Source organism: Engystomops pustulosus, chromosome 11 (genome assembly GCF_040894005.1).
Source record: "Engystomops pustulosus chromosome 11, aEngPut4.maternal, whole genome shotgun sequence".
Taxonomy (NCBI): domain Eukaryota; kingdom Metazoa; phylum Chordata; class Amphibia; order Anura; family Leptodactylidae; genus Engystomops; species Engystomops pustulosus.
Genome location: NC_092421.1, coordinates 7,077,307 through 7,098,161, shown reverse-complemented (window position 1 = coordinate 7,098,161; position 20,855 = coordinate 7,077,307). Strand labels below are relative to the sequence as shown.

The window sequence follows — 20,855 nt, the reverse complement described above, 5'->3', positions numbered from 1 at the left end:
CTCAGGGGTGTGATACTCCCAAAAATGGTTGTGCCCTTTGTATGTCAGTACTGATGTTGCCATTGCATTTAAAGGGGTTATCCGGGTTTAAAAATTTTTTTATGTCCAGGCTGGGGAGGGCTAGTTAAACACAATAAACATGTACTTACCTCCTCCGGTGCTGCCGATGTCCCGCGCCGCGGCCCGTCTTCTCTGTGCGCCGGTTTCATTACACCGGCGCACAGGGAGCTTCCGGCCGGCCGGATGCTCCCATGCGCACCATCTCCCAGCGCTTACAACGCTGAGAGATAGGGACGGATGGGAGGAGCCGTCCACAACGCGGACCGGAAGCTCCGTGTGCGCGGCTTCCGTGCCCCTGTTTGTTTACAGGGGCACGGATCGAAAGTGACCGCGGCGCGGGACATCGGCGGCGCCGGAGGAGGTAAGTCCATGTTTATTATGTTTAACTAGCCCTCCCCAGCCCGGCCATAAAAAATTTTTTAAACCCGGATAACCCCTTTAAATGCTGCTGGTGATATTTTCAGCAGCATTGTAACAGTGGGAGTTAATGGGGGGGGGGGGGGGGGGGAATTAGCCGAACCCAGATCCAAACCTGTACTTCTAATGAAGTTCGGGGTGAGGTTCGGGGGACACAAAACCACAAACTTGGGTACTTAGTGGAAATTCCTGAGCCTTGATCCACTGAGGTTAATCATAGAACAATCCAAAACACAATGAGGCACATCTACTAAGGGTCCACGGACCATAATTCCGGTGGGTTTTCCCAAATATTTCCATTTTGCGCCAAATTGCCCTGGGATTTTGGCGCCGGCGATCGGATTGTGGCGTCGGACAACCCAATGGATTCGGACAAACTGCAGAATTTAAAAAATTAAATGTGTCGCAAGATCAGCACTCACATGCACCAGGAAGAAGAAGGTGAACTCCGGCGGACCTCGGCGCGGAAGTGACACATGTAGGAAATTGGACGCACAACCTTAGTGAATCGCACCGGATCCGAATCCACATCGGACAACGCACCGCGGGATCGCGACAGGACCGGGTAAGTAAATTTGCCCCAATATTTATGTTTTCAATGCATTGAAACACAAAAGGGCTCATTGTGCTGGGTAACCCCTTTAACATTTCTCCTAGGTAACATGCAAACAATAATGTTCATATTTTCATTAAAAAGTACTGAAACTAAGTATAAAACTTTTCTTCTCACTTCTATGTAATGTATAGAACAGCAGATACGCACATGTTGTACCTGTTGTCTCAGGGTGTGAAGGAGTGGGAGGGGCTTGGCACGTTTCCTTTCCATCTGATTTTTCTTCCCATCTATAGTGAGGAGTTAAATTTAGTACAGTAAAGTGTTTCTGTGCTGATTTCATGAGCTACGACCTTCAGCTATTTCCACTGGGACACTCACACATAGTATTAGAGGGTAGGGTCTATTTCTATGTGTAGTTTTTTTTTTTTCTTGGCCAGTATCTGATGAGAACTAGCTGACACTTTATATTTTAAAATGTATTCTATACAATGTGTAAGATTAGATCATCCCGATACATTTGAGGTCAACTGTGCTGCAGTGGTTAAAGTATCAGAACTTTCACAGCTAGCCCTCAGCCGGAGCTGAATTTACAGTTGGCGCTGCTCAGGCATTCTTTGGAAATACATCCCGTGTTATCCAACAAATGTGTAGGTTTCATAATCTTATGTCCTGTAATCTGTTAACTTTACAGACAGACATTAAATAGAGCTAAATACAAATGATACAATATAAACAGAAAAGATAGATAAAGATAGATTATTTGATTAGGTTTTTTTATATACTTGTAAGGAACTGTCCCGCTGTCCCGGGTGGTTGGAACATTGTCCCGGGGAGGCCCTTTCTCACCCGGTTTGTCCCACCTCCTCCTGAAGCAGCTGAAGAATCAAGGTCAAGGGGAGGCAAGACAAGTCCCTGCTACATCCTCACATAATGTCCGTGAGGAGGTAGGTGCTCCCCTCCGCTGGCCACGCTTCCTAGTTTTTCTCATACTGCTTTGGTAGTTTAAGACATCCCTACCCCCCCAGGTGCCGTAACTATTGCCACTACAGGTCACAATTCACTGTTGCCATGGCCCCAGCCCCTCCCTCTGTGTCCCTACTTTCTCCAAGGCCTGGCCCGCCCACTTCTGTGTCCTGCCGTGTCCCACCTCTTTTCTTCTTTAAGGTGATAGTCACCTAAGATTCCAGTGATGGCTGAAGGGCAGCACTACGCTGTGTGTAAAAACATCTTCAACCAATGTAATGTCTTTAGTAAGTACCAGTAGTATCACCCAGCTTTCCCAGGGACCTGACAAAAGATATAGTCTGTGCACTGCTGAGTGGATATGTACATCAGGGCTCCCGATCAGGCTAGGCACATAGTCACTGCAGACATCCCAGCCCTTCCTGACCCTGTACCATGTATCATCCATAACATGTGATATTATTACACTGCAGACATCCCGGCCCCTCCTGACCCTGTACCATGTATTATCCATAACATGTGATATTATTACACTGCAGACATCCCGGCCCCTCCTGACCCTGTACCATGTATCAGACATAACATGTGATATTATTACACTGCAGACATCCTGGCCCCTCCTGACCCTGTACCATGTATCAGACATAACATGTGATATTATTACACTGCAGACATCCTGGCCCCTCCTGACCCTCTACCATGTATCATCCATAACATGTGATATTATTACACTGCAGACATCCCGGCCCCTCCTGACCCTTTACCATGTATCATCCATAACATGTGATATTATTACACTGCAGACATCCCGGCCCCTCCTGACCCTTTACCATGTATCATCCATAACATGTGATATTATTACACTGCAGACATCCCGGCCCCTCCTGACCCTGTACCATGTATCATCCATAACATGTGATATTATTACACTGCAGACATCCCGGCCCCTCCTGACCCTGTAATATGTATCTTCCATATCGTGATATGGGAGTTCACCTTCTTCTTCCCGGTGCATGTAAGTGCATTGTCCCTGTATAATGCACTGTGCGGGGAGTCACTAAGATCGTTCGCCCGATATCCTGCATGTGTCGCTTCCCTGCTCAGGTCCCCGGAATTCACCTTCTTCTTCCTGGTGCATGTAAGTGCATTGTCCGTGAATAATGCGCTGTGCGGGGAGTCACTAAGATCCTGCACCTGATATTCTGCATGTGTCGCTTCCCCGCTCAGGTCCCAGGAGTTCACCTTCTTCTTCCTGGTGCATGTAAGTGCATTGTCTGTGTATAATGCGCTGTGAGGGGAGTCACTAAGATCCGGCGCCCGATATCCTGCATGTGTCGCTTCCCCGCTCAGGTCCCCGGAGTTCACCTTCTTCTTCCTGGTGCATGTAAGTGCATTGTCCGTGTATAATGTGCTGTGCAGGGAGTCACTAAGATCGTGCACCCGATATTCTGCATGTGTCGCTTCCCCGCTCAGGTCCCAGGAGTTCACCTTCTTCTTCCTGGTGCATGTAAGTGCATTGTCTGTGTATAATGCGCTGTGAGGGGAGTCCCTAAGATCCGGCGCCCGATATCCTGCATGTGTCGCTTCCCCGCTCAGGTCCCCGGAGTTCACCTTCTTCTTCCTGGTGCATGTAAGTGCATTGTCCGTGTATAATGCGCTGTGCGGGGAGTCACTGAGATCCTGCGTCCGATATCCTGCATGTGTCACTTCCACGCTGAGGTCCCCGGAGTTCACCTTCTTTCTGGTGCATGTAAGTGCATTGTCCGTGTATAATGCGCTGTGCGGGGAGTCACTAAGATCCTGCGCCCGATATCCTGCATGTGTCGCTTCCCCCCGCTCAGGTCCCCAGAGTTCACCTTCTTCTTCCTGGTGCATGTAAGTGCATTGTCCGTGTATAATGCGCTGTGCAGGGAGTCACTAAGATCGTGCACCCGATATCCTGCATGTGTCTCTTCCCTGCTCAGGTCCCCAGAGTTCACCCTCTTCTTCCTGGTGCATGTAAGTGCATTGTCCGTGTATAATGTGCTGTGCAGGGAGTCACTAAGACCCTGCGCCCCATATCCTGCATGTGTCACTTCCCCGCTCAGGTCCCTGGAGTTCACCTTCTTCTTCCTGGTGCATGTAAGTGCATTGTCTGTGTATAATGCGCTGTGCGGGGAGTCACTAAGATCGTGCGCCCGATATCCTGCATGTGTCTCTTCCCCGCTCAGGTCCCCGGAGTTCACCTTCTTCTTCCTGGTGCATGTAAGTGCATTGTCCATGTATAATGCGCTGTGCGGGGAGTCACTAAGATCGTGCGCCCAATATCCTGCATGTGTTGCTTCCCCGCTCAGGTCCCCAGAGTTCACCTTCTTCTTCCTGGTGCATGTAAGTGCATTGTCCGTGTATAATGTGCTGTGCGGGGAGTCACTAAGATCGTGCGTCCAATATCCTGCATGTGTCGCTTCCCTGCTCAGGTCTGCCGAGTGCATGTGCATAAGCCCCAATATTGCCAATTAGCTTTACCAGTAAAATGTAAAAACTCTTTGCTGTTACATCTAAATAAGTTTTCCTTCTGAGTACACTTTTGCCCCCTGCTGTGGAATCAGCCTGCGCTTCATGAACGGCTCTGAGTCTGTCCTCGGTCTATGACAACAATCTGTGTGTCAGCCTATTTATACCATAAGCTGACATTACTAATGCACTGCAATACAGTACATGAGAAGACTTCTAGTAATGACCTGATTCAAACTTCATTTTATGTAACCTGTTTGCTCGCCTGCCAGCTAATTCCCCTTGACATTTAATGAGAAGCCAGTCTGTCCTTCACTTTTGTCCTATATTTTGGTTCTAGCACCTGCATATCTCCTGTTTCTGACTTGCCGGATTCTTCTCAGGGAAATTAGTATAAACAAGGCCTCTGGGAAGAAATAGTTAACCTTTTCGGAGAACGTCCTGATAAAATTCATTATGGCCAATAGCATTGCAGTATTCTATCTCATTGTCACGCCCCCTTGGATGATGATGTTCTGTTTCATATATGCAACTGGGGACGAATAAACTGGGGGGAGATTCTACATTCACTAAGAGACTGATGTGTCTTGGGATTGTGCTCTCGTACCGGTACCGGGCAGCCATGAAAGAGTTAATTTGAAAGTCACCTTGCAATGGGGGGTTTGAGCCCCAGATAAAAATCTCTATCATACATCAATCAATTCAATAATCTAAAAAGGTCTACTTTCCCGCCCAGGGATGTAACTATGTAGCATGTAGTACTAAGTGTCACAAAAAGTTTGCTTGAAATGTAGGGCTTGATCATTTTCCTTCAGGGTATTTTATAATGTTTTACTTCTTTTATTGCAGTAGATTAAAACCAGGACAGATATTTCCAGCAGTCCCATAGAAGAGAAATAAGTACTGGTCCAGCATGGGTTTACAATACAATACAATACAAGACAAACTACAAATTAGCCAGATGTCATTTATTGCTCTGCATTCTGGTTGCAGAATTCAGTATTTGCAATGCAAAGGTTGAGCTTCCAGAAAAATGGCATCTTTGAGCCCCTTGGGGCAGTCCCCAGTATATTGCATAAATACTGCATGACCGTGGCAGCTTGCTTCCCACGGCTGATTGACAGCCACGGTGGCACCACCATCATAAAATGCACCACTAGCACAGACACACAGAACGCTCAGGACAAAGCTGCAGCTTCCATACCTGAACACAGCTACCTCCCAGCCTGCATCTGCTACCAGGCTGGTGAATCTACTCCTGAGGATCACTCTCCATGACCACTCCAGTAATCTGGACTTCTCCAATAATCCGGCATCTGTTCTGAAATCGTTTGGCCCGTTGCCTGCAGTTGTTCCAATAAAGAACCGTGAGTTACTTTTGCACAACGTTGCCTCCGTCAGGTCCCTGTATACGGCTGTACCATCAAGGGCTTCCCTATCCACTACCCAGGGACATATATTACGTACACTAAGGGGTTGCCCCAGGGAGAACCAGTACCTCAGCCTCTTCCTCTCTACAATTTCTTGCACACATCACGTGCTGGAGAGCTGCCAGGCTGTAGGACAGCCCTCCGGTCCCCATACCAAGCACCGTGACACTAGCGTGCCTAGGCCGCAACCACCAGCCACTCCGGTATTCTGGGCCCCGGCTGCCTCCAGGCCCCGAGAAAAGGCTAGGCCCCGGTGGGGGATGTTGCAATCCAACCATAGAACTATCAGTGTCAGAACTGACTGTATTGAACAACAGACACATGTTCTGTGTGGAGACAGTTCAGCCCGTGTTAGACCTCACTTACAAGCATAATTACTTATAAAGATGTAACTTGCTTAAACTTGACCAATCAGTCACGTCTAGGAGTCAATGTAAATGGGCATATTTTTTACATGATATTCACTTTTTCGTTTTCAGTATTAGATATATACTCGAGTATAAGCCGAGGTACCTAATTTTAACACAAAAAACTGGGAAAACCTATTGACTCAAGTATAAGCCGAGTACGGAAAAAAATGCACAGCCTACACCCAGTATATAGCCAACAGCCCCCTTGTATATAGCCAGCCAGTGCCCCCCAGTACATAGCCAGTGCCTGCACCCCCCATATATAGCTAGTACCTGCCCCCCAGTATATAGCCAGTGCCTCCTCCCCACCCCGTATATAGCCACTGCCTTCATTCCCACTCCATGTATAGCCAGCAAGGGGGGGGGGCTTGGAAAGGTGAGTACAGACAGTCCCCGGGTTATGTACAAGATAGGTTCCTTGGGTTTGTACTTAAGTTGAATTTGTATGTAAGTCGGAACTGTATACTTTATAATTGTAGCTCCATAAAAATACATTTTTTATCCCAGTGACAATTCAACTATCAATAAAGCTTCATTACAGACACAATAGAGCTGATGATTGCAGCCTGGGACTAAATGAAAACATCCAGAGAGCCTGATTAGAGGTCACATCTGGCCTCACAGAAGGCCGTCTGTAACTAGGGCTCGTCTTTAAGTCGGGTATCCTTAGGTAGGAGATCTCCTGTACAGAGGTTTTTTTAATTGACTCGAGTATAAGCCAAGTTAGGGGTTTTCAGCATATTTTTTGTGATGAAAAACTTGGCTTATACTCTAGTATATACAGTATTTAAGTCTAATATATAATTAGGGTTTGGGGGCTTTTTGATTTATTCATTTATTTAAACCGCAGAATTTAAAAAGCGAAATGTGTCCCAAGATCAAGCACTCACGTGCACCGGGAAGAAGAAGGTGAACTCCGGTGAACCTCGGCGCAGCAGCGACACCTGCATGAACTCGGGTGCATGATGTTAGTGAATCACGGCAGACCCGAATCCTTGCCCCATTATGTTTAGTTACCCATCAACCAATTACAGCTCAGCTTTCATTTGACCAGTGCTCATGAATATTTTAAAGGGATGCTGTGATAAATCTGCCTCTGTGCCCGTAAGGTCCCATAACTTTTTTTCTTGAACATATATGAAAATAAATAAATAAAATCATAAACATGTGTCCCAAAATGTCAGATCTGTCAAAATATAGAAAGGATATCTACCCAAACATGAAAGTGTAATCTCATACTGTGAATGCGATAACTTTTGTATAAAAAGATCATGGAGTTGGTATCAATGAAAAGAATCTTATCCAGCAAAAAATACATCTCTGCCAGTTCCATAGAACAAGGTAAGAAATAGTTCCAAGTGTTGGAATGTGGATACACGAGACTCTGAAGATATTGGGGCTTATTTACTAAGGGTCCCGCGGCCGCATTTACATGCACTTACAATGCACTTACATGCACCAGGAAGAAGAAAGTGAACTCCGGGGACCTGAGCGGGGAAGCGACACATGCAGGATATCGGGTGCAGGATCTTAGTGACTCCCCGCACAGCGCATTATACACGGACAATGCACTTACATGCACCAGGAAGAAGAAGGTGAACTCCAGGGACCTGAGCGGGGAAGCGACACATGCAGGATATCGGGTGCAGGATCTTAGTGACTCCCCGCACAGCGCATTATACACGGACAATGCACTTACATGCACCAGGAAGAAGAAGGTGAACTCCGGGGACCTGAGCGGGGAAGCGACACATGCAGGATATCGGGTGCAGGATCTTAGTGACTCCCCGCACAGCGCATTATACACGGACAATGCACTTACATGCACCAGGAAGAAGAAGGTGAACTCCAGGGACCTGAGTGGGGAAGCGACACATGCAGGATATCAGGCGCAGGATCTTAGTGACTCCTTGCACTGTGCATTATACACGGACAATGCACTTACATGCACCAGGAAGAAGAAGGTGAACTCCGGGGACCTGAGCGGAGTAGCGACACATGCAGGATATCGGGAGCAGGATCTTAGTGACTCCTTGCACTGTGCATTATACACGGACAATGCACTTACATGCACCAGGAAGAAGAAGGTGAACTCCAGGGACCTGAGTGGGGAAGCGACACATGCAGGATATCAGGCGCAGGATCTTAGTGACTCCCCGCACAGCGCATTATACACGGACAATGCACTTACATGCACAAGGAAGAAGAAGTTGAACTCCGGGGACCTGAGCGGGGAAGCGACACATGCAGGATATCAGGCGCAGGATCTTAGTGACTCCCCGCACAGCGCATTATACACGGACAATGCACTTACATGCACAAGGAAGAAGAAGTTGAACTCCGGGGACCTGAGCAGGGAAGTGACACATGCAGAATATCAGATGCACGACCTTAGTAACTCCCCACACAGTGCATTATACACGGACAATGCACTTACATGCAACGAGAAGAAGAAGGTGAACTCCAGGGACCTGAGCGGGGAAGCAACACATGCAGCTACTTTTTTTTTTGCCAATTCCACCAAATCTTTTGGAATCTTCCTCTAGGTTCACAGAACATACCACACATTATATATGGTGCTGCTAGAAAGGACAATTTGACCCACAGATAAGAATTCCATAAACATTGGGGCACATTACCTTACTCGGTCCCTGCCGCAACGTGTAGCCTCATGTCCGGCTACTCCACACCCTGGTAGCCGCTTTACAAAATTTACATATTATGGCAATAAAGATTTCAAAAAGATAGCGAGGACATTAGGATTAGCCTTTCGAAGGACTATCCCCATACATCCACCTGCCATCCGTTCTACCTTTATAGTTAGAATCGTGGTGGGAGGTTCCGTTTAAGTATATTCGAAAATTGTCCACAACATCCCCCCCCCCACACAATATCAATAATATCATCTGAAATAACAGTTACTCTTTCATGTTTCAGAGCACACGGAGGCTTCTTTCAATAAGTTTTTTTGTTATGTATTTTGTTTTCTAAAATGAATTTTATAAATATTTAGTCTCATAACAATATTTATTTATAAAACATGCAGATCACGAAAAAATACAGACAATGGGGCACATTTACTTACCCGGTCCAGTCGCGATCCAGCAGCGGGTTCTCCAACGCTGATTCGGGTCCGGCCGGGATTCACTAAGGTAGTGCGCCCGATGTCCATCAGTGGTCGCTGCTGCGCTGGAGTTCACCGGAGTTCACGATCCTATCCTGGTGCAGGTAAGCGCGTGTCAAGCGACACTTTTTTTAAAAAAATGTCAAATTTGTTTCCGATTTCCATCGCATGCATGTCGGCGCCGATGCGCCACAATCCGATCGCGTGACAGAAGAAGTCTCAGGGTAAAAAGCAACGCAAAACGGTAATATTCAGGAAACCTGACAAAAAATAGCGATTTGGGCCCTTAGTAAATGACCCCCATTGTATGTAAAGTTTTGTAGGAAAAATAGAACGGCTTCTTCCTCTTTTTTTTTTTTTTACAGAAGAAGCTACAAGTTATTCTAGAAGACATTTTTTACACTAGTAAAGAACTGCTTTACCACCTGCAATCCTGGCCAGTCCACACTTATAGAATCAACTTCATCCAACTATTCTACATGAAAATGAACCTAAGTACTTGGACCAATAAATCTACGCTTGAAGAAACAAGTTTGTTGCAGTTCCAAGATGAGAATAAAATTCTCAGATGATGAGCCCCTATTAAATTGCTGCGGAGGGATTTACAAAGGTTATGAATGCAATAAACCCCTCAAACTCTGCACAGCTGAAAAAAATTCTCCATGGAGGTGTGGGAAACAAATTCTCCAAGTCAGAGACTGTGAGGCTGCCATTAGAAACACCTGCTGGAGACTTCTTCTGTCAAAGGGGGAGAAACTTAGGGAACACTTCACGACAGAATCCAATTCTCATCCTTACCATCTGTTATGACAAAATATCAAAAGTTCATATGAGCAAAAATGTAAAATATACTGGAAGTTGTAACATCTAGGATCAGGGAAACGAGAGAAAGTCTCAATGATAAGCGGCAGCTCCAGTAAACATGGAGAAAATTGGTTCCTGTCCCATTATCCACTGTTACATCAGGAACATTTAGAGTCTGTGAAATGATGTATGGACCTGCACCACTATAGATGACATAATACTCTATAGCAGTGATGGCGAACCTATGGCACGGGTGCCAGAGGTGGCACTCGGAGCACTCCTTGTGGGCACCCAGGCCATCACCCCAACACAGAGTTTCCAGACAGGACTCAAAACCTCCTGCTACTGTCCCTGGCCACCCAGGACATGCTGTGATCAGGGCTATTTTAAAGCTACACATGCTTAGCAGCCTTGGACTATAGGAGGAGCAAGGAGGTGCAGACAAGGCTGCATTATTATTGCAGCTCCTGCTCTGGGCCCTGCATTTCTTCCTGTTCATGGGGCCCTGGAAGGAAGCTACAATGATAATCTGAATTTCTCCTCATTCTTTAAACTGTTTTTGTGTCCTCAGGATGCTGATACAATTAAAAGCCTTGACTAAACAGGTAACAACATGTTACCACTTAAATTGCTATGTTGGCACTTTGCATTTAAATAAGTAGGTTTGGTTCTAGTTTGGGCACTCGGGCTCTAAAAGGTTCGCCATCACTGCTCTATAGGATAGAAGCAGGAAAATATACTTTATGTATTGTTCAACCCCTTTGGTGCCAGAGTCAATAGTGAATGTGGAAAAGTTCACCCACAACTACTCTTTATGACACAATGGGGGTCATTTACTAAGGGCCCGATTCGCGTTTTCCTGACGTGTTACCCGAATATTTCCGATTTGCGCCGCTTGTACCTGAATTGCCCCGGGTTTTTGGCGCACGCGATCGGATTGTGGCGCATCGGGGCCGGCATGCGCGCGACAGAAATCGGGGGGCGTGGCCGAACGAAAACCCGACGTATTCGGAAAAACCGCCGCATTTAAAAACCGAAAATGTGTCGCTTGGGGAGCGCTCACCTTCACCTTCTATGGGATGGTGCATTCCGGGGCGTTAAGATTATTTTCGGCGCTGCAGCGCCACCTGGTGGACGGCGGAGGAACTACCATCTTAAATCCCAGCCGGACCCGAATCCTGTGCAGAGAACGCGCCGCTGGATCGCGAATGGACCGGGTAAGTAAATGTGCCCCAATGCAATCAATGAGGGGCAATATGTGACCATAATAGGGCTAATTTACTAAGGGTCGCGGATCGCACTTTTGTCGGACTGTTTGCCTCTTTCGGGATTTGTGCGGCTTTGACAGGTAATTAACAGGTGTCTGCGCTGGGGTTGTGTTGCACGCAATCGAATTGCGGCGCAGCTGCGCTGCTTCCATGCGACATAAAACGGGAGCGTGCTGTCAGAGAATCCAACTGATTTGGACTGAGCCCGGGATTTAATTTTCACATTGGAGCACATTTACTAAGGGTCTGCTGAACACATTTCCATCGGATTTCCCGAATTTTTCCGCTTTGCGCCGCATTTAACTGGGGTTTTTGGCTCACATGATCGGATTTTGGTGCATCGGCGCCGGCTTTCAAGCGACACAAATCGGGGGGCGGGCCGTTGGACGATGCGGACAATGCCCGGTATTTAACATCTCAAATTGTGTCCCAAGCCATGCACTTACCTGCACCAGGAAGAAGAAGGTGAACTCCGGTGGACCTCAGCGGGGAAGCGACACATGCAGGAACTCCGGCGCACGAGTTTGGTGAATCACAAAGGACTTCATCTTCGTCAGACTGTCCGGATCGGGGATTGCGGCTGGGCTGGGTAAGTAAATGTCCCCCATTGTGTTGCAAGCCCTAGGGGTGATGCCACACACGGCGTTTTGAACCCAATTTTGGTCCATTTTTAAGCAGTCTGTTAAACGCAGGTGTTAAAATATGCTCATGTTTTTTGAAAACGCATCAGTTTTTGGCAGGTTTTTCCAATTATCTTAATTAAAACTGCCCCCCAGTAATGTGCGCTCTGCCCCCCCAGTAATGTGCACTCTGCTCCCCCCAGTAATGTGCCCTCTGCTCCACCAGTAATGTGCACTCTGCCCCCCCCAGTAATGTGCCCACTGCTCCCCCCAGTAATGTGCTCTCTGCCCCCCAGTAATGTGCACTCTGCTCCCCCCAGTAATGTGCACTCTGCCCCCCCCAGTAATGTGCACTCTGCCCCCCCCCCAGTAATGTGCCCACTGCTCCCCCCAGTAATGTGCCCTCTGCTCCCCCCAGTAATGTGCCCTCTGCTCCCCCCAGTAATGTTCACTCTGCCCCCCAGTAATGTGCACTCTGCCCCCCCAGTAATGTGCTCTCTGACCCCAGTAATGTGCACTCTGCCCCCCAGTAATGTGCCCTCTGCTCCCCCCAGTAATGAGCCCACTGCTCCCCCCAGTAATGTGCCCTCTGCTCCACCAGTAATGTGCCCTCTGCCCCCCCCAGTAATGTGCTCTCTGACCCCAGTAATGTGCACTCTGCCCCCCAGTAATGTGCTCTCTGCCCCCCCCAGTAATGTGCCCACTGCTCCCCCCAGTAATGTGCCCTCTGCCCCCCCCCCAGTAATGTGCTCTCTGCCCCCCCAGTAATGTGCCCACTGCTCCCCAGTAATGTGCCACCTGCTCCCCCCAGTAATGTGCCCACTGCTCCCCCCAGTAATGTGCACTCTGCTCCCCCCAGTAATGTGCACTCTGCTCCCCCAGTAATGTGCCCTCTGCTCCCCCCAGTAATGTGCCCTCTGCTCCCCCCAGTAATGTGCCCTCTGCTCCCCAGTAATGTGCCCTCTGCCCCCCCCCCAGTAATGTGCTCTCTGCCTCCCAGTAATGTGCACTCTGCCCCCCAGTAATGTGCCACCTGCTCCCCCCAGTAATGTGCCACCTGCTCTCCCTAGTAATGTGCCCTCTGCTCCCCCCAGTAATGTGCCCTCTGCTCACCCCCCAGTAGTGTGCCCTCTGCTCCCCCCAGTAATGTGCCCTCTGCTCCCCCCAGTAATGTGCCCTCTGCCCCCCCCCAGTAATGTGCCCTCTGCTCTCCCCAGTAATGTGCCTTCTGCTCCCCCCAGTAATGTGCCCTCTGTACCCCCAGTAATGTGCACTCTGCTCCCCCCAGTAATGTGCACTCTGCCCCCCCCAGTAATGTGCACTCTGCCCCCCCAGTAATGTGCCCACTGCTCCCCCCAGTAATGTGCCCTCTGCTCCCCCCAGTAATGTTCACTCTGCCCCCCAGTAATGTGCACTCTGCCCCCCCAGTAATGTGCCCACTGCTCCCACCAGTAATGTGCCCTCTGCTCCACCAGTAATGTGCCCTCTGCTCCCCCCAGTAATGTGCCCTCTGCTCCCCCCAGTAATGTGCCCTCTGCCCCCCCCCAGTAATGTGCCCTCTGCTCTCCCCAGTAATGTGCCTTCTGCTCCCCCCAGTAATGTGCCCTCTGTACCCCCAGTAATGTGCACTCTGCTCCCCCCAGTAATGTGCACTCTGCCCCCCCCAGTAATGTGCACTCTGCCCCCCCAGTAATGTGCCCACTGCTCCCCCCAGTAATGTGCCCTCTGCTCCCCCCAGTAATGTTCACTCTGCCCCCCAGTAATGTGCACTCTGCCCCCCCAGTAATGTGCCCACTGCTCCCACCAGTAATGTGCCCTCTGCTCCACCAGTAATGTGCCCTCTGCTCCCCCCAGTAATGAGCCCACTGCTCCCCCCAGTAATGTGCCCTCTGCTCCACCAGTAATGTGCCCTCTGCCCCCCCCAGTAATGTGCTCTCTGACCCCAGTAATGTGCACTCTGCCCCCCAGTAATGTGCTCTCTGCCCCCCCCAGTTATGTGCCCACTGCTCCCCCCAGTAATGTGCCCTCTGCCCCCCCCAGTAATGTGCTCTCTGCCCCCCCCAGTAATGTGCCCACTGCTCCCCCCAGTAATGTGCCCTCTGCCCCCCCCCAGTAATGTGCTCTCTGCCCCCCAGTAATGTGCACTCTGCCCCCCAGTAATGTGCCACCTGCTCCCCCCAGTAATGTGCCCACTGCTCCCCCCAGTAATGTGCACTCTGCTCCCCCCAGTAATGTGCCCTCTGCTCCCCCCAGTAATGTGCCCTCTGCTCCCCCCAGTAATGTGCCCTCTGCTCCCCAGTAATGTGCCCTCTGCCCCCCCCCCAGTAATGTGCTCTCTGCCTCCCAGTAATGTGCACTCTGCCCCCCAGTAATGTGCCACCTGCTCCCCCCAGTAATGTGCCACCTGCTCCCCCTAGTAATGTGCCCTCTGCTCCCCCCAGTAATGTGCCCTCTGCTCACCCCCCAGTAGTGTGCCCTCTGCTCCCCCCAGTAATGTGCCCTCTGCTCCCCCCAGTAATGTGCCCTCTGCCCCCCCCAGTAATGTGCCCTCTGCTCTCCCCAGTAATGTGCCCTCTGCTCCCCCCAGTAATGTGCCCTCTGCTACACCCAGTAATGTGCCCTCTGCTCACCCCCCAGTAGTGTGCCCTCTGCTCCCCCAGTAATGTGCCCTCTGCCCCCCCCCAGTAATGTGTCCTCTGCTACACCCAGTAATGTGCCCTCTGCTCACCCCCCAGTAGTGTGCCCTCTGCTCCCCCCAGTAATGTGCCCTCTGCCCCCCCCAGTAATGTACACTCTGCCCCCCAGTAATGTGCACTCTGCTCCCCCAGTAATGTGCCCTCTGCTCCCCCCAGTAATGTGCCCTCTGCTCCCCCCAGTAATGTGCCCTCTGCTCCCCAGTAATGTGCCCTCTGCCCCCCCCCCAGTAATGTGCTCTCTGCCTCCCAGTAATGTGCACTCTGCCCCCCAGTAATGTGCCACCTGCTCCCCCCAGTAATGTGCCACCTGCTCTCCCTAGTAATGTGCCCTCTGCTCCCCCCAGTAATGTGCCCTCTGCTCACCCCCCAGTAGTGTGCCCTCTGCTCCCCCCAGTAATGTGCCCTCTGCTCCCCCCAGTAATGTGCCCTCTGCCCCCCCCCCCCAGTAATGTGCCCTCTGCTCTCCCCAGTAATGTGCCTTCTGCTCCCCCCAGTAATGTGCCCTCTGTACCCCCAGTAATGTGCACTCTGCTCCCCCCAGTAATGTGCACTCTGCCCCCCCCAGTAATGTGCACTCTGCCCCCCCCCAGTAATGTGCCCACTGCTCCCCCCAGTAATGTGCCCTCTGCTCCCCCCAGTAATGTTCACTCTGCCCCCAGTAATGTGCACTCTGCCCCCCCAGTAATGTGCCCACTGCTCCCCCCAGTAATGTGCCCTCTGCTCCACCAGTAATGTGCCCTCTGCTCCCCCCAGTAATGAGCCCACTGCTCCCCCCAGTAATGTGCCCTCTGCTCCACCAGTAATGTGCCCTCTGCCCCCCCCAGTAATGTGCTCTCTGACCCCAGTAATGTGCACTCTGCCCCCCAGTAATGTGCTCTCTGCCCCCCCCCAGTAATGTGCCCACTGCTCCCCCCAGTAATGTGCCCTCTGCCCCCCCAGTAATGTGCTCTCTGCCCCCCCCAGTAATGTGCCCACTGCTCCCCCCAGTAATGTGCCCTCTGCCCCCCCCCAGTAATGTGCTCTCTGCCCCCCAGTAATGTGCACTCTGCCCCCCAGTAATGTGCCACCTGCTCCCCCCAGTAATGTGCCCACTGCTCCCCCCAGTAATGTGCACTCTGCTCCCCCCAGTAATGTGCCCTCTGCTCCCCCCAGTAATGTGCCCTCTGCTCCCCCCAGTAATGTGCCCTCTGCTCCCCAGTAATGTGCCCTCTGCCCCCCCCCCCCAGTAATGTGCTCTCTGCCTCCCAGTAATGTGCACTCTGCCCCCCAGTAATGTGCCACCTGCTCCCCCCAGTAATGTGCCACCTGCTCCCCCTAGTAATGTGCCCTCTGCTCCCCCCAGTAATGTGCCCTCTGCTCACCCCCCAGTAGTGTGCCCTCTGCTCCCCCCAGTAATGTGCCCTCTGCTCCCCCCAGTAATGTGCCCTCTGCCCCCCCCAGTAATGTGCCCTCTGCTCTCCCCAGTAATGTGCCCTCTGCTCCCCCCAGTAATGTGCCCTCTGCTACACCCAGTAATGTGCCCTCTGCTCACCCCCCAGTAGTGTGCCCTCTGCTCCCCCAGTAATGTGCCCTCTGCCCCCCCCAGTAATGTGTCCTCTGCTACACCCAGTAATGTGCCCTCTGCTCACCCCCCAGTAGTGTGCCCTCTGCTCCCCCCAGTAATGTGCCCTCTGCCCCCCCCAGTAATGTACACTCTGCCCCCCAGTAATGTGCCACCTGCTCCCCCCAGTAATGTGCCCACTGCTCCCCCCAGTAATGTGCCCTCTGCTCCCCCCAGTAATGTGCCCTCTGCTCCCCCCAGTAATGTGCCCTCTGCTCCCCCCAGTAATGTGCCCTCTGCTCCCCCCAGCAATGTGCCCTCTGCTCTCCCCAGTAATGTGCCCTCTGCTCTCCCCAGTAATGTGCCCTCTGCTACACCCAGTAATGTGCCCTCTGCTCACCCCCCAGTAGTGTGCCCTCTGCTCCCCCCAGTAATGTGCCCTCTGCTCCCCCCAGTAATGTGCACTCTGCCCCCCAGTAATGTGCCCTCTGCTCCCCCCAGTAATGTGCTCTCTGCCCCCCCCCAGTTATGTGCCCTCTGCCGCCCCATCTTGACAATAAAACCAGAAATGTAGATATTTTTGCTAATTTATTTAACAAGAGGAAGTGCGATAATGAAACTCATGTTGGGGTGTGTGATCCTGTTTTTGGAATGGTATTTATATATCTGGTATTGTTCTTTACTGTAGATGTTTACATACAGTTTGAGTGGTAAATCCACCTCTGACTATAATATATGTTCACTAATAGTATGTACCGGTTATATGTCCACTAATAGTATGTACCGGTTATATGTCCACTAATAGTATGTACCGGTTACATGTCCACTAATAGTATGTACCGGTTACATGTCCACTAATAGTATGTACCGGTTACATGTCCACTAATAGTATGTACCGGTTACATGTCCACTAATAGTATGTACCGGTTATATGTCCACTAATAGTATGTACCGGTTATATGTCCATTATGTGTATGGACCGGTTACATGTCCACTATGTGTATGGGCCGGTTATATGTCCACTAATAGTATGTACCGGTTATATGTCCACTAATAGTATGTACCGGTTATATGTCCACTATGTGTATGGACCGGTTACATGTCCACTATGTGTATGGACCGGTTATATGTCCACTATGTGTATGGACCGGTTACATGTCCACTATATGTATGGACCGGTTGCAGGTCCACTATGTGTATGGACCGGTTATATGTCCACTATGTGTATGGACCGGTTACATGTCCACTATGTGTATGGACCGGTTACATGTCCACTATGTGTATGGACCGGTTACATGTCCACTATGTGTATGGACCGGTTACATGTCCACTATGTGTATGGACCGGTTACATGTCCACTATGTGTATGGACCGGTTACATGTCCACTATGTGTATGGACCGGTTATATGTCCACTATGTGTATGGACCGGTTATATGTCCACTAAGTGTATGGACCGGTTACATGTCCACTATGTGTATGGACCGGTTACATGTCCACTATGTGTATGGACCGGTTACATGTCCACTATGTGTATGTACCGGTTACATGTCCACTATGTGTACGGACCGGTTACATGTCCACTATGTGTATGGACCGGTTATATGTCCACTATGTGTATGGACCGGTTATATGTCCACTATGTGTATGGACTGGTTATATGTCCACTATGTGTATGGACCGGTTACATGTCCACTATGTGTATGGACAGGTTATATGTCCACTATGTGTATGGCCTGGTTATATGTCCACTATGTGTATGGACAGGTTACATGTCCACTATGTGTATGGACCGGTTATATGTCCACTATGTGTATGGACCGGTTATATGTCCACTATGTGTATGGACCGGTTACATGTCCACTATGTGTATGGACCGGTTACATGTCCACTATGTGTATGGACAGGTTATATGTCCACTATGTGTATGGCCTGGTTATATGTCCACTATGTGTATGGACAGGTTACATGTCCACTATGTGTATGAACCGGTTACATGTCCACTATGTGTATGGACCGGTTACATGTCCACTATGTGTATGGACCGGTTATATGTCCACTATGTGTATGGACCGGTTATATGTCCACTATGTGTATGGACTGGTTATATGTCCACTATGTGTATGGACCGGTTACATGTCCACTATGTGTATGGACAGGTTATATGTCCACTATGTGTATGGCCTGGTTATATGTCCACTATGTGTATGGACAGGTTACATGTCCACTATGTGTATGGACCGGTTATATGTCCACTATGTGTATGGACCGGTTATATGTCCACTATGTGTATGGACCGGTTACATGTCCACTATGTGTATGGACCGGTTACATGTCCACTATGTGTATGGACAGGTTATATGTCCACTATGTGTATGGCCTGGTTATATGTCCACTATGTGTATGGACAGGTTACATGTCCACTATGTGTATGGACCGGTTACATGTCCACTATGTGTATGGACCGGTTACATGTGCACTATGTGTATGGACCGGTTATATGTCCACTATGTGTATGGACCGGTTACATGTGCACTATGTGTATGGACAGGTTACATGTGCACTATGTGTATGGACAGGTTATATGTCCACTATGTGTATGGACCGGTTACATGTGCACTATGTGTATGGACCGGTTACATGTCCACTATGTGTATGGACCGGTTACATGTCCACTATGTGTATGGACCGGTTACATGTCCACTATGTCTATGGACCGGTTATATGTCCACTATGTGTATGGACCGGTTATATGTCCACTATGTGTATGGACCGGTTACATGTCCACTATGTGTATGGACCGGTTACATGTCCACTATGTGTATGGACCGGTTACATGTCCACTATGTGTATGGACCGGTTACATGTCCACTATGTGTATGGACCGGTTATATGTCCACTATGTCTATGGACCGGTTATATGTCCACTATGTGTATGGACCGGTTATATGTCCACTATGTGTATGGACCGGTTACATGTCCACTATGTCTATGGACCGGTTATATGTCCACTATGTGTATGGACCGGTTATATGTCCACTATGTGTTTGGACCGGTTATATGTCCACTATGTGTATGGACCGGTTATATGTCCACTATGTGTATGGACCGGTTACATGTCCACTATGTGTATGGACCGGTTACATGTCCACTATGTCTATGGACCGGTTACATGTCCACTATGTCTATGGACCGGTTATATGTCCACTATGTGTATGGACCGGTTATATGTCCACTATGTGTTTGGACCGGTTATATGTCCACTATGTGTATGGACCGGTTACATGTGCACTATGTGTATGTACTGGTTACATGTCCACTATGTGTATGGACCGGTTATATGTCCACTATGTGTTTGGACCGGTTATATGTCCACTATGTGTTTGGACCGGTTATATGTCCACTATGTGTATGGACCGGTTACATGTGCACTATGTGTATGTACTGGTTACATGTCCACTATGTGTATGGACCGGTTACATGTCCACTATGTGTATGGACCGGTTGCATATTAGTATCGGAGATATTTTAGCCACCTTAAGGCGTTGTTTGCCACATGAATTTGGACATACACTTTTTATTCGTTTTTTTTCTATCATAGTAATTTTTCTTCGTGTATTGATAAAGATTCAGATTAGTTACTGTAATGTGGAGATTGATTTTCTGGTCAAAGTTTTTGGTGATTCATCCAGCGTAGTTATGTACTTGCAAATGTTCCTTCTTTTATTTTTACGTCCCATAATAGGACTAAACAAAAGTGTAAAATATATATGTTTTTTTTTTTTTAACAGAGAAAATAGTATCCATATTGTGTGGCATCATCCAACCCCCATACTATGATCATAATCACTAATGGAAACTATTGCATCTCATCCCACAAAAGGTAAGTGCTCACACAGCGCCATCCCTCTACATACAATGGTCTATCTGTTCTCATACATGAAATAAGTAATTATGTCCAAGGTAAAGGTGACTTATGCTGCTCCTGCACCAGTGGCGTAACTAGGAGAGACAGGGCCCCCTAGCAGGCTACTGCATGGGGCCCCCCAGCCCACTTAAAAAATATACATATTAGTATACTCACACATTGGGGGGGATTTACTAATTGTGGCGCAAGCATGACTGTCGGCATCGGAGATCAGTGTCCGGAAAGCACAGCCCGATGTATTAAAGTGACGCACAGCTGTAAGTAATTAATGGGTAGACGGTAATAATCAGTCGTGCGCCATAAAAATGCCGACATCAATGAGATGTGCTCCAAAATCTTACATGGACTGCGCCTTAATTTTGCTCTCTGACCATTTTTTTTCCTGGTCTATTGTGCGCCAAAATTTGTGCCAAAAAATGCTGACAAAATTCACATAAATGTGACAAATAATGTCGTAGTATACAGCCTGCCCAGCCCCTGTAGTATATAGCCTGTCCAGACCCTGTAGTATATAGCCTGCCCAGCCCCTGTAGTATATAGCCTGCCC

At 49.2% G+C, this 20,855-nt stretch overlaps 1 protein-coding gene across 5 annotated transcripts in view; it reads right to left on the bottom strand.

Moving 5' to 3' along the window:
- C11H10orf71 (chromosome 11 C10orf71 homolog) overlaps positions 1-20,855 on the bottom strand; it is a 46,119-nt gene that overhangs the window by 11,395 nt on the left and 13,869 nt on the right. The window contains exons 2-3 of one of the 5 annotated variants that reach the window (XM_072129748.1): positions 5,694-5,832; positions 1,241-1,320 (exon numbers count right to left, since the gene is read on the bottom strand). The exons of 1 other annotated variant lie outside the window; for it this stretch is intronic. In XM_072129748.1, the coding sequence (XP_071985849.1) occupies positions 1,241-1,303 (63 nt within the window). In that variant the 5' untranslated portion in view covers positions 1,304-1,320; positions 5,694-5,832. The remainder of the gene's footprint in view (positions 1-1,240; positions 1,321-5,693; positions 5,833-20,855) is intronic. 3 more of the 5 variants (XM_072129750.1, XM_072129752.1, XM_072129749.1) reach the window with 3 other exon arrangements.